Source organism: Battus philenor, unplaced genomic scaffold (assembly GCF_028537555.1).
Source record: "Battus philenor isolate CCGP_79_NKW_IND1 unplaced genomic scaffold, ilBatPhil1.0.hap1 SCAF_6, whole genome shotgun sequence".
Taxonomy (NCBI): Eukaryota; Metazoa; Arthropoda; class Insecta; order Lepidoptera; family Papilionidae; genus Battus; species Battus philenor.
Window position 1 is genome coordinate 16,535,863 of NW_027181726.1, and position 12,130 is coordinate 16,547,992.

Sequence of the window (12,130 nt, forward strand, 5' to 3'; positions counted from 1 at the left end):
CGATATACATTTGTTTGGTTACCAAAACGTGGTTGCGTCTCAGACCAAGACGATTGATTATATTTTAAGTGCCCATTTACGTGAGTAGTAGAGAAAAAGTTCTCCACCAGGAATATGAATACTCCGTCCAAACAGAAATTAATAGACGTAATGGTTAAATTTACAAAGTTATAGGGCTTTGTTTGCAGTTACACGAATAATTTGATAATCGATATTTAAAAGACACATATTAATGTTCACTTAAGTAAAGAAATATTGAATTTAAAGTATCAAGTTTAAATATATTTATGCGGTGTACGTGTGGTTTTTATTATTATTATTATTATTTATGTTATATACCTCTCGTTCCCCTATCTCGTGTGGGACAGGGACTTTTTATGTCTAGTAATTTATTCATATTTTTTATTATTATCATTCTTCTCTTTCATGTATCGTATTATCTGTCGTACTGTTTCTTTCATTCTACAATTTTCCCAGTCTTTCTCTTTCATTCCATTAGCCATACATCCATCCTCAACCACTATATTCTAGGTTTCCTTACTATTTTATTTTGCAACATTACATTTATTGTTCAAATATTTAACACATATTTTCTTTATAATTATCATCTTATATTATATTGTTTATTGCACTATTTTTGGTACTACTTTATTTCTTTTATTTCTATATTTTAGTGATGGCTTTAATTTTTTTATTCATATTCAAGTCTGAGTGGTTTGTTTTATCGACGTATGTCAACGCGGTGTTCTGTTGTGGTTGTGTTACACAAATTGAATCTTCTTTGGAAGTGGCGTTCTTGAGGAAGAGTCTCTAGTCAAGATGTATGCTCTTTCATGCTGTCGGTCAGGGCTTAAAGTTGAACAATTGTGCGATTGTATGCAGCTTCTAATGTGGCAGTTACAGTGAGAAGTAAAACTTTCAGTCCGTCTTATCTGATAGAGCAGTGATTCCCAAAGTAACCCCTAGGGGTCTATGACCAACTGCAAGTGGTCTACGTCAGCGACAAAAAATTGGGGGTCCATGAAATGAAAATGGGGGTCCACGATAGTGGATCTCAACACACACTGATAGTACCTATTCACTTACATCATACTATCTTATAATATCAAAACATTTATATTATTTATAAAAGTACCTATGAAGTAAAAAAAATATTATATATGTTTATAAAAATGTGTAAGTTGTAGGATGTTGGTATTCGCGTTGTGGTCGCAATACATTTTGAACTTGTAAAAACCTGAGAGTCGCAGTCTCTGAGCTTCGCTACCTTGCACTGACTTGTTCAATTCGTCACTCTATAAATACGAATGTGGAACAAATACGTTTATTCGTTTCGTTCGTAAATTTACAGGAAATCAATATCAGGTAAGTAGGGGGGTCTACCAAACACGGAAAAACATGGCAAGGGGTCTACGACACACAAAAGTTTGGGGAACTCTGAGATAGACGCTGACTGCAAGGCTTAGGTCTAAAGATCACCACGATGATAAAAGTAGAACTTTACCTTCTGTTAATTATTATCCAGTTGAAGCTGAACGATGTGCACATTCGGTACGAGGACGCGATCACGTGCGCGCCGCAGGCTTTTGCTTGCGGCCTCACAGTGGAGTCGCTGGCGGCGGAGTCCTGCGACGCGAACTGGGTGCGCGGCTTCACGCTGCTCTCCGAAGCAGACGGCTGCTCCTTCAAGCTGCTGGAGCTGCAGCAGCTGGCCGTCTACTGGGACCCCATGCCGGGGCCGGCCGCCATGATGGCTGATTGCACCATCGCTGAACTCACGGTTAGTGATGACACCAAACTCACAATAGCCTTAATGTCTAAACTCTACTTCTAGAAGTATATTGCCTATGAGTGGCATATAGGAAGAAAACCTGCTATCCCATAAGATCACACCCACCCCCTACTATACTGACACCCAATTGCATAGTGCCGGGGGGAGATGGGGAAGTTAAACGTCTCCCGGAGTCGTATTTAACTCCAGTATTGATGGGCACCCGTGTATTCAGTTGGAGATCCATAAGTCTTAGTGTCTCAAAGTCTTCTAAGAGCTGAGATTTTTAACCCTTTGTGGGGAAGAGTAGGAGTAACCTATAGCTAACCTCTGCCTGCCTTTTAGCGTTGATTAAAGTAATCCTCGTGGAAATGTGAAACTTTGTATGTCTTGTATTACTAGGGTCCCTTAAAAATTTAGAAGATAACCATAGAATGAGTTTAAGTTTGTCGGATTCCATAATAACTTTGTCTTTTCCTACAGGAGCGAATGCGTGCGACGTGGCTTGCACCGCACAAGTACCTGGCCGCACCGGCGTCTGCACGTGCGCGTGTCCGTCGGGAGCGCTGCGAGCAACCCCTGCGCTCGCGCACACGCCCCCGCCTCGCGTGCCACCTCACCCTCCCCTGCGTCCAGCTCAATCTTACCTCGGTATGTTATTCATAGCTGGTGTATGTTCGTGCAACCGAAGGCCATGGGGGCTGAAAAGTTCCCCAGTACTCCTAGTGCAGTACATAAGCATTAAGCGACGGGCTAAGACGGCGACAATAATGAAATGTCCTAACTTAATGCCACGAAGGTTCTTAACAAGTCCTTGTTAAACAATAATTCAGAGGGATAACATGACAGTTTATTGTAAAAAGACACGCAACAAATCTAGAAAGGTTTTTTTGTTGATAACTTTTACGAATATCTTTTATAAAGTAATTAAAGAAATAAAAACTTTAATACTCTTACAGGATTCTTCAACCATGGTGTTTTGTTTACCATAGAAGTAATATGTAGTGCTACCGAAATAGATGTTTTGTAGGTTTTAGAAACGACTATAATTTGTTGATGAACTAAGACTTTTTGTGATGATATTTGCAGAGGCAGTACAGCGAGGCGGTCGGTTGCGCGCTGGGGCTGGAGCGGATCGGTCGGCTGCGAGAGTTCCGCGCGCTGCGGCCCGAGGCTCCCGTGGCCGGGCACGCGCGCTCCTGGTGGTTGTACGCGCTGCGATGCCACGCCCCACACCATCGCTGTCAGTGCTCATATATATATTTGGGGGGGTGGGGGGGTGGAGGCCTTTTAGGTCCCCATAATACCATTGTAAATATTTGGAGATAAGGTTTCGAGAAGGTTCTTAGTTCCGCTGTGGGGATATACACCATCACCATCATTTTACCCTTCATTTTACTTTTGTAATGGTATTTGACGATGACGAGGTGATATGACGCAGGGATGGAGCCGAAGCCGACGTGGTCGTCGTGCTTGGAGCAGGCCCGGCGTACAAAACAGTACGTGGAGATCTGCCTCAGCATCCTGAGCAACCCGGCCGCGACCCTGCCGCCGGATAAGAAGCTCGTCAAGGACGAATTCGAGTGGAACACACCGCTGTCGGTCCTTAAGCCACTACGGGAGGTCCGTGTCTATATTATGTTACACATTTTCAAAATAAGATTTCTATTTTATATATGTATTTTACACCTCTTGGACTACGTTCACACTTGGTAGGAGAAGGACGATATACAATTCATTTTAAGAAAATAATGACACATTAACTGAGAAGTAAAGATGTGTTCACAGTGTTAAAATTAAGTAAGAAAAGGAACAATATTTAGGCACTTCCGCATATGCAGTGGTAGTCGTGCAACAAAGTGCACCGCCTTTGTTGCACGACTTTTCTTACTTAGGATGGACTTCTGCAAGGTAACGCCAGATTCCATTAAATAGTGTAAAAATTAAACCAACATAAAATTATCAAAAAATCCATCCCTGTCCAAATGGAGATTGTCTCTGTAAATAGAAAATAGACCATGTGCATGATCACCTACCGACTGGTGTAATAAAATTTTGAAAGCAGAGAAATGGGTAAAAGGAAACGGCTTGTGATCGATTTCATCCCAAGAACTTCATGACTGACATGACCTTCTCTGATGGAGACGACTATTTAAAAAAATATCAAATAAGATAGAATTTTTATATCAATTAACAATAAAAGCTTTTTCACTAGTGTAAAGTATTTAAAAATAATAGTTTTACGAAAAAGCAGGTTTATTTTTTTAAAAAAGATCTGCCATACTTAACGGATTATTTCAATTGATTAATGTGAATGTGACTTTCTCTATTACTATGATCTAATTGGAATTAATTGTTTGGAGTAGGCGGAGCCGAAAGGTTAGGGAGTGGCGACTTCGAGCCGATCGACGTTTGGACACACACCCCACAAGGTAGACCGAGGCCATAGTTAAGATTGTGAAGAGTCATTGGATGCGGGCAGCGTAAGCCCGGTCATCGTATCGACCTTTTGAGGAAGCCTAGGCCTTGCAGTGAGCGTCTATCGGCTGAAAGAAGAATAAGCATTGGTCAATGGGTGTGGCTAAGATTAATAATAGTGAGCTGCTATAATGAGTGTGATGTGGTCATTACTTAACATCATAAGTACAACTTCCTTATTTAATATTTCTCTGAATAGAAGTTGTTACTGTCACACTGTTATGAGTGTGTGATTATTACCAACTGTGACTGATTTGACACTTGTTTAAATGGCTACATAGGTGGCCATGCGAAAGGTGCCAGTGGCGACGCCAGCATCGACTCCGGAGCAGACCAGCTCCGGGCGCAGCGTCCTGGTGCGTTGGTTCCCGCTGTGGTGGGGCTGGTACGCGCCAGCCACCGCACCCAGCACACCAACTGCACAAGCCCAGCCCCAGCAGTCCTCGCAGCCGGCCGCGCCGCGTCTCGAGGAGGAGATCCTGGATGTGATCGCGGACTCGCTGGACGACAACACACTGTTACGACGAGACACAGTGTTCGGATTGTTTGAGTTCACGCTGCAGCGCGGCTCACTCAATCTCTGCACCGAGCCTGATGATGACACCGGACATGAGAATAAGTTAGCATTTTACAATTTTCTTTGCTGCATTTTCCATCTACCTCTTTCTCTCTCTCCTTTCTTGTACAAGTCCGTGTATTATCTCTCTTTCGCAAAACATGTTCAAAGAATTTAAAAATTTAAGAGAACGATTGCGGAAAGGTCTTACCTGTCCCGAGGAAAGCTTTGGTCACACTAGTCCAGTTACTTCGTACTATCACGACGGGTCGAGACTACGTGGATTCGTCAGCCATCAAAGCCTTCATGACATCAAAGGCCCCATTACTAGGAGGGCAGGTGGGAGTTTACGTATCTAAAAATTTTTTGGTTGGATGTCTGATGTTCAAAATATTCTGCCTTTGGAAATGACAGGGTGATGCAGGATTCTTACCCATTAAAACCCCCTTTGGTGATACCTTTCTACGCTGTATGAAGGACCTGTACTTTCTAGTTAGGAATCATCCGCAGTCCATCTGCTATTTGGGATAGCTCGTGTCAGGGTATGAGTTGTTTATGCTACCTTACCTTGGTTCGAGACCACGTGGAGCATGATTCTACACCGTGTCCACTGCACCAACAGGTCCGCCAGCCCACAGGAGGGCGCGGGCGTGAAGCTGCAGTTCGAGAGCGTGTGCGTGCGCGTGGAGACGCGGCCGCGCACCGGATCGCACGCGCTGCACGTGTCGCTGGGCGCCGTATGCCTGCGCGAGCGCATTACGCCCAACACGCTCTTCCCCGTTCTCGTCGCGCCGCAGGTAAGTCCACACTACCATCGATTATAACATTCATCCTCTCCCGTAGATCATGACCGGTTTTGCACCCTATCCTCATCTATTTACTTCTAGTCGCATAAAGAGAAAGGTCACTCTTCTCTTTATCTCTTAAACCTACTGCAACAACAAGACTTTTCTCCCCATCTACCTACAAGGTTTATGTAGTTGTCCACTGTTTGTACATTTTAAGAAGAGAAAAGAAAGACGAAGATGTAGAGAAAGACATTAGATTAGTACCTAAACATGAGAAAGGCAAATCCTTACCAACAAAAGTCTACAACAACGACTTTGCCTTTTAGCTATTTGCAGGTGATGTCTCCTTGTCTTTATATTTTCTATTATTACTTTTAATTGAGTGAATTTAGAGCCTTTCAGATAATGGATGCATTCATTTTGGTATATTATATAAAAATAGTATGGTGTATTTGCAGGGTATGATCCGCGAGGGCCTGAGCGCGATGAACGCGGCGGCCAGCGCGGCGTCCTGGTGGCGCGCGCACGCAGCCACGCCTACTCCCGCCGCGCCGCCCGCGCCCCGCGACCCACTGTTTCAGCTTACCTACGAGAAGCGGCCCTTCGGCCTCAACTGTGACTACAAGTGACTGTCCCACATTCTCTCTTTATCACCACGAACTGGTTTCTGCAACTTAGCCTAACCAACTCAACTCTTCGAGAAATCCCAGTATATCTTTGATTTTGTCGTCCATATCGTGGAAACGTCGTATCGTGTCGATTTAGCTTATAGACGGCCACTGCAAGCTAAAGTACTCCCTCAAAGATATCTATGTCAGAATGTACTATAATCGTCACGCTTGGCAGGTAGATTGGCGATCGCAGTATTATAGTACGCAGAGGATGCTGCTACTCATTTTCTGGCTACTCGTGGGCAGTGGCAATTTTATGTAATTAATGCATAAAGGGTGAATTATATAAGATTGTATCTCGAGAGAGATGATCGTAAATCTTATTCCTCCGCCGCTGGTCTACCACTGCTCGATATAATAAATATGTGATGGATATTCTTCTTCATCTTTTCAAAGCGCCATCTATCGGCGCGGTCCGAAACTATAAAGTTCCAACAATTAAATATTTAATAAAATCGGAAATAGTACTTGATGGATCTAAAAAGGGAGTAAGTTGAATAGCATCGTAAAACATCTTCTGTTCGAGAGAGTAATAACTCCCTATTTTTAAACGGTTTTAGTTAGTTCGACCCGTACGGAATTTATTTGGATCAAAATTAGAAATTGAAATTTAAGCACCTTCCCGTTGTCAGATTGATCTGAAATTTGGTACACACATTTAATTTAGATGACAATACAATATAATAAAATCAATTACATTATAAAAATTTCAAATTCAAGATGGACGCCGTTCCAATATGGCGGACTATGTACATATTTTTCCACAACCACCACAATATGGGTATCAAAAAACCGTTTAACTTAAAAGTTTTTTAAATGTATTTATTCAGTTTTAAGTGAGAAAATTTCTGGAAAAATCGTCACTGTGATGTACACAACAAATCACTTTGTTCTTTGGAGGACACGGTAAAGTGGAATTTATACCCGGTGATACTTTAAGTTTTTCATAGGTTTTTCTCTGGAGGTAGGACACGGTAAAGTGGAATTTATACCCTGTAATAGGATTCAGTTTTTTTCCTAATATTTATCTCTCTTCCATTGACTCACGTCGTATTCCTTTTAGTATACTCCAGATAGATCTGGCTTTCTTTCTCTTGATGTTACTTTCCTATATCCCGTGATAACGTTGGGTGTGTGCGCGCAGGTTATGGGTGAAGTCGATGTCGCTGGAGGTGGTGTACTGCGCGGCGGCGGCGCGCTGGGCGCAGCAGTTCGTTGCGGCGCCGTGGGGGCCGCGGAGAGCCATCGCTCACGTGCGCGACCAGACGCGCGCGCGCCTCATCACGCACTGGGAGCACATGCTGCACGCGCATCCGGTAAGCTGCCGCTCAACTTCTGATTTAACGTTCCAGAGGCTCCGCAGAGGACCAAAACTCGAGGGCTCCCTGATTAGGACACTGTAAAGCTCTTAGTAGGCCATCATGCAAGACGAAGGGAAGAAAGAACGCTTCCTCAGCTACTGCAGGAAGGTGGTAATAAATGCAATAGGTAAAAATAAAACGAACACTAAAATATAGAAATAAAAGGAATATAGTAGTACCAAAAATAGTGTAATAAATAGTATAATATAAGATGATAATTACAAAGAAAATATGTGTTAAATATTTGAACAATAAATAATGTTGCAAAATAAAATAGTAAGGAAACCTAGAATGTAGTGGTTGAGGATGGATGTATGGCTAATGGAATGAAAGAGAAAGACTGGGAAAATTGTAGAATGAAAGAAACAGTACGACAGATAAGATGATATATGAAAGAGAAGAAAGATAATACTAAAAAATATGAATAAATTACTAGAATTAAAAAGTCCCTGTCCCACACGAGATAGGGGAACGAGAGGTCCCCAACAGCGGGGACCATGAAATAAAAAAAAAGCTCTTAGTAAAAGGATGCTGTATGAGGAACAGCTAGTATTCGCTGATGTTCAATAAATAAGCAGACTGTATGTTGAATAAATATGAAAATCCTTGCCCAGCTTGATGAGACAAGAGACTCCACTAATCTTACGACTATAGTCATCCTGGAAATGTAGAGGACATCCTCCAGGCTCGGCAGCAACAACGAGATACCCCACGTGACGTGGTGGGTATGGCTCAATTTTTAAAACCGGGAAATTGGCAAATATATCGCCAATTGTCTCAAAGGAAACAGCACTCGGACAGCATGGTTTCTCACAAATGATCAGTAAAAATAATTAACAATACAAGCACCTAATTAGCACGTACGAAACGTTCGTAGCGATGTTATGGCGGAGGGATCCCCACTGTGATTGCATGCCAATCCAAAACGACAGTTTTCGAATAAAATTAGTGGAGCTTTGAAATATTTTCTTACCCTTCAAACATTGGGTACACGATTGAATAGATGCTTCATCGAATCACTACCCTCCAAGACCAAGGGATCTCGGCATGAGTTGCCACTCGGTATGTAGACGACAGAGATAGATAGACATAAAAGATCTGGTATTTTGAGACGGATATAACAAATTTTGTTATAATCACTATAACGGAAAGATAAAAAAATAATTTATGTGAAAATAAATTACAAATTAAATTTTTATTACTAATCTAATTGTCCACTTTGAAGTGTGAAGATGAGATGTTTTCTTTAATGTCTTCCTTATAGCAATACCTCTGGTCACGTAGTACTGCATCAAGTGTTAGCGCCTTTCGTCTCCATGCCTCTAATATTTGGAATTGGGTTACATAGCACGTTAATACTAAGTAAGATTCCTTATACATATATAATAAACGTAAACATATACATGCCTTAGCCACTTTAAAATTGTATATTGTTCCGTTATATTATATGGTAATAAATCGTGAAAAACCACGTTCACTTCCCTCGAAACTTTTTGTCGAAATCCTTCGCTTGAATACTGTCTCAGAGTATGTGCTGTTTACTTCTAAAACGCTTATTGTAGTATTACAATGATCTGGGACCACATAAATCGATCCCTGAAACAAATTAACGAACAATGTACTTAATACCCACGTCAATGAGTCAATTTATCTGATATATTGTGTGTTTGCAGGGCGAGCGACGAACGTGGCAGGTGGAGCTGGACATCTCCGCGCCACAGATCCTGTTCGTGGAGGAGCTATGTGAACGCGACGCCTCCGTGCTCGTCGTGGATTTCGGCCGGCTGCGTCTCGCCAACGCCCACTACAGTGAAGAGCCACGCCCTCTACCCACTGACGATGACGAAGGTAAATGCCAAGCATTGCCCCTCCTCCTGCCCTCCCATTTTCAATCCTAAAACTGAGTAACTATGTATGTAAAGTTATATACTTCGTAGTCCTATGTGGAAAACTAAATCAAATGAAACTGTAGAAGCTCATTGTGGCGTATTTTAAAATAATTTGAAGTACTGATAAAAAAGTAATACGCAAATATACACAATGTCAGATGATATAGGCCCATCGCAAGGCATTTGCTTAAAGATCGTCACGATGATTGGACTATGTCATCGGTCTACCTGGGGGGGGGGGGTATACCCACGACGAGTCTACCGAGTAAATTTAGAAGTTGGCAATATATGTTAACACTGATTACTAACAATCGATTTACGCCCACAGAGATGTTCATGACGCCGTGCTCGACACCGCCCGGCAGCCTGCTGTCACCGGCGTCGCCCCCCGACCCCCCACCACCCGTGCACATCCTCGACGCAGCGAACCTACACATAAGCTTATACGACAGGTTTGTGGTTCATATATAGCCATATAAAGCGCATAAACACACACACATACATTTATAATTCAATAACCGCAATCGAATTTTAAGAAAAGGATGGGAGCCGTAAATCAAGATTCGGGGGCACTTGCGTTTAGTCATATCATGAAATAACCTCCTTTACATCGCAATCGTCAGCAATGCATGTATGAAAAAGAAGAGGAAGGAATGAAAGATAATTCGAAGGGAAGAAAAGAGAACGAAAGATAGACATTAAGATGAAAACAAATCACGTGAAACAATTATTATTGTGAAAATGATCTCTGCTTATAAACAGGGGAGTAAGAGATGCCCCAAGAATGTGGGCATAAAAAAATGTCCAGTATATTATTCCATGGCTGCATTTTATAAACACCATTATTAAAATAAATGTAGGTTTTGTATCAATAACGTGATGAGCTGGACACGGTCTTGCTTCAGATGCTCAGGGGGCACCGGGGGATTCTCGGAGTACCTTCGCAGGTTTAAGCTCAAGGGGAGTTCCTCGTGCTTCTGTAAGTGGGGTTGGACCAGAATGTGGTGTACTTGGTAACCAATTGTCCCACATTCGGAGCACTCCGATGTGATCCGATCTCCTGCCAGGAAAAAAGATCATTGAGGACAGTATCGTCTCTAATAAATGAAAACAAAGATAGGCCTGCGTTTTCATTAAAAAAAGTATCGAAAAATAACTAGGGGTAAGCAAATAACAGGTCGGGTAAGCATGTAAAAAGGTATTAAAATAAACGTAAAACAATATGAAGATAAGAGATTATACTATAAGGAAATCCCGTCCAAAACAAAAAGGGTGTACATACAAAAAAACAATAACTTGTCATTTAAGAGAGGTTATTGTGGTTTTAATGATTGATAATTCCTAATGATGACGTTTTATGTAATTATCAGATACAACATCGAGCTGAGCGACCTGCAGATCCTGGTGGGGCGCGCCAGAGACAATTGGAAGTACGCGCACACCAAGAGCACCTCAGCGCTGCACCTGCTGGACCGGTTCAGCATATCCCTGCAGGTACCTTTGTCCTATGCTTCTAATAAAAAATACCTTCCACATAATCCAAACAGGGATCCTCAAAGTAGTTCAAATCTATTTAAGAGTCTTCAAAAACGAAATCTATAAGGGGGTAGACCTTTACAAATAGACCCCCCTACCCCTAAGTTTATATTCGAAACTTTCAAGATATTTTTTTACAAGTTCTGTTACTACTATGATCAAACAGTATAGTGAAAATTTCATTTAAAACTAGGACATTAGGAAGGTAGGTAATTTTTTTCCCTAGGTCGGTAGAACTGTCTATAATATTTGCCAAGCGTCTGTTTGTTAAAAGTTGGAATATCATTTGGCTCAACCCAAATCACGTTGAAGTATGTTTTGTATCTCAAATGCGTCAAGTTTATATTGGTCGAAGCCACGCTGCATTAGTTCTTTGCGACTTTTGCTAAAAACTCGACTCATATCTTACCATCCACCATATTCATCTGATTCGGCTCTGTGCAACTTCCAGCTACTCAGCAAGCTGAAAAAACCAATTCGGGATCGCCGTTTTGACACCACCGAAGAAATAGAAACCAAGTCGAAGAATGTCTTACGGCCTGGAATGATGATGACGATAGTCGTTGTCTCATAAAAATGTTGCCTTTTAATAGAATGAGTAAGAATTTTGTATTAATAAAAGAAGCAGGTGATAGGATTTTTAAGCAATTTGGCTATAGTTGTTAACGTATTAGTTCATTTTAGAAAGCGAGAATTCACGACATTCTTCTTAAGTATTTAATGGAATCAGGCGTTACCTCGCGAAAGTCCACCCTAAGTAAGAAAAGGACCAATATTTAGCCACATTACATCTCTGGGTTTGGCACTAATCGGTGTAACATAACTCCTGAAGATGCCCCGTGGAGGGGTGAAATACGTGTTGAGTAATTTGTGGTGGTTGTGTGATTCGCATTGTTTGCCGCATACGCATTTATCAGCGGGCTGGCGGGCGGTGCACTTTGTTGCACGACTACCACTGCATGTGCGGAAGTGGCTAAATATTGGTCCTTTTCTTATTTATTAAGTATCACATTTCAAAGCTCGTTCAAAAGCGTTCTTCGTTGTTTCATTTATTTGTCATAAAGCATTGGAAATCCAGAA

At 41.8% G+C, this 12,130-nt stretch overlaps 1 protein-coding gene across 1 annotated transcript in view; it reads left to right on the forward strand.

The window, feature by feature from the left end:
- Vps13D (vacuolar protein sorting 13D) overlaps window positions 1-12,130 on the forward strand; it is a 72,786-nt gene that overhangs the window by 10,293 nt on the left and 50,363 nt on the right. The window contains 11 exon segments of the mRNA XM_068773644.1: window positions 1,526-1,780; window positions 2,255-2,422; window positions 2,861-3,014; window positions 3,213-3,394; window positions 4,531-4,838; window positions 5,437-5,602; window positions 6,052-6,218; window positions 7,409-7,580; window positions 9,299-9,473; window positions 9,843-9,966; window positions 10,885-11,008. Coding sequence (XP_068629745.1) covers window positions 1,526-1,780; window positions 2,255-2,422; window positions 2,861-3,014; window positions 3,213-3,394; window positions 4,531-4,838; window positions 5,437-5,602; window positions 6,052-6,218; window positions 7,409-7,580; window positions 9,299-9,473; window positions 9,843-9,966; window positions 10,885-11,008 — 1,995 coding nt within the window.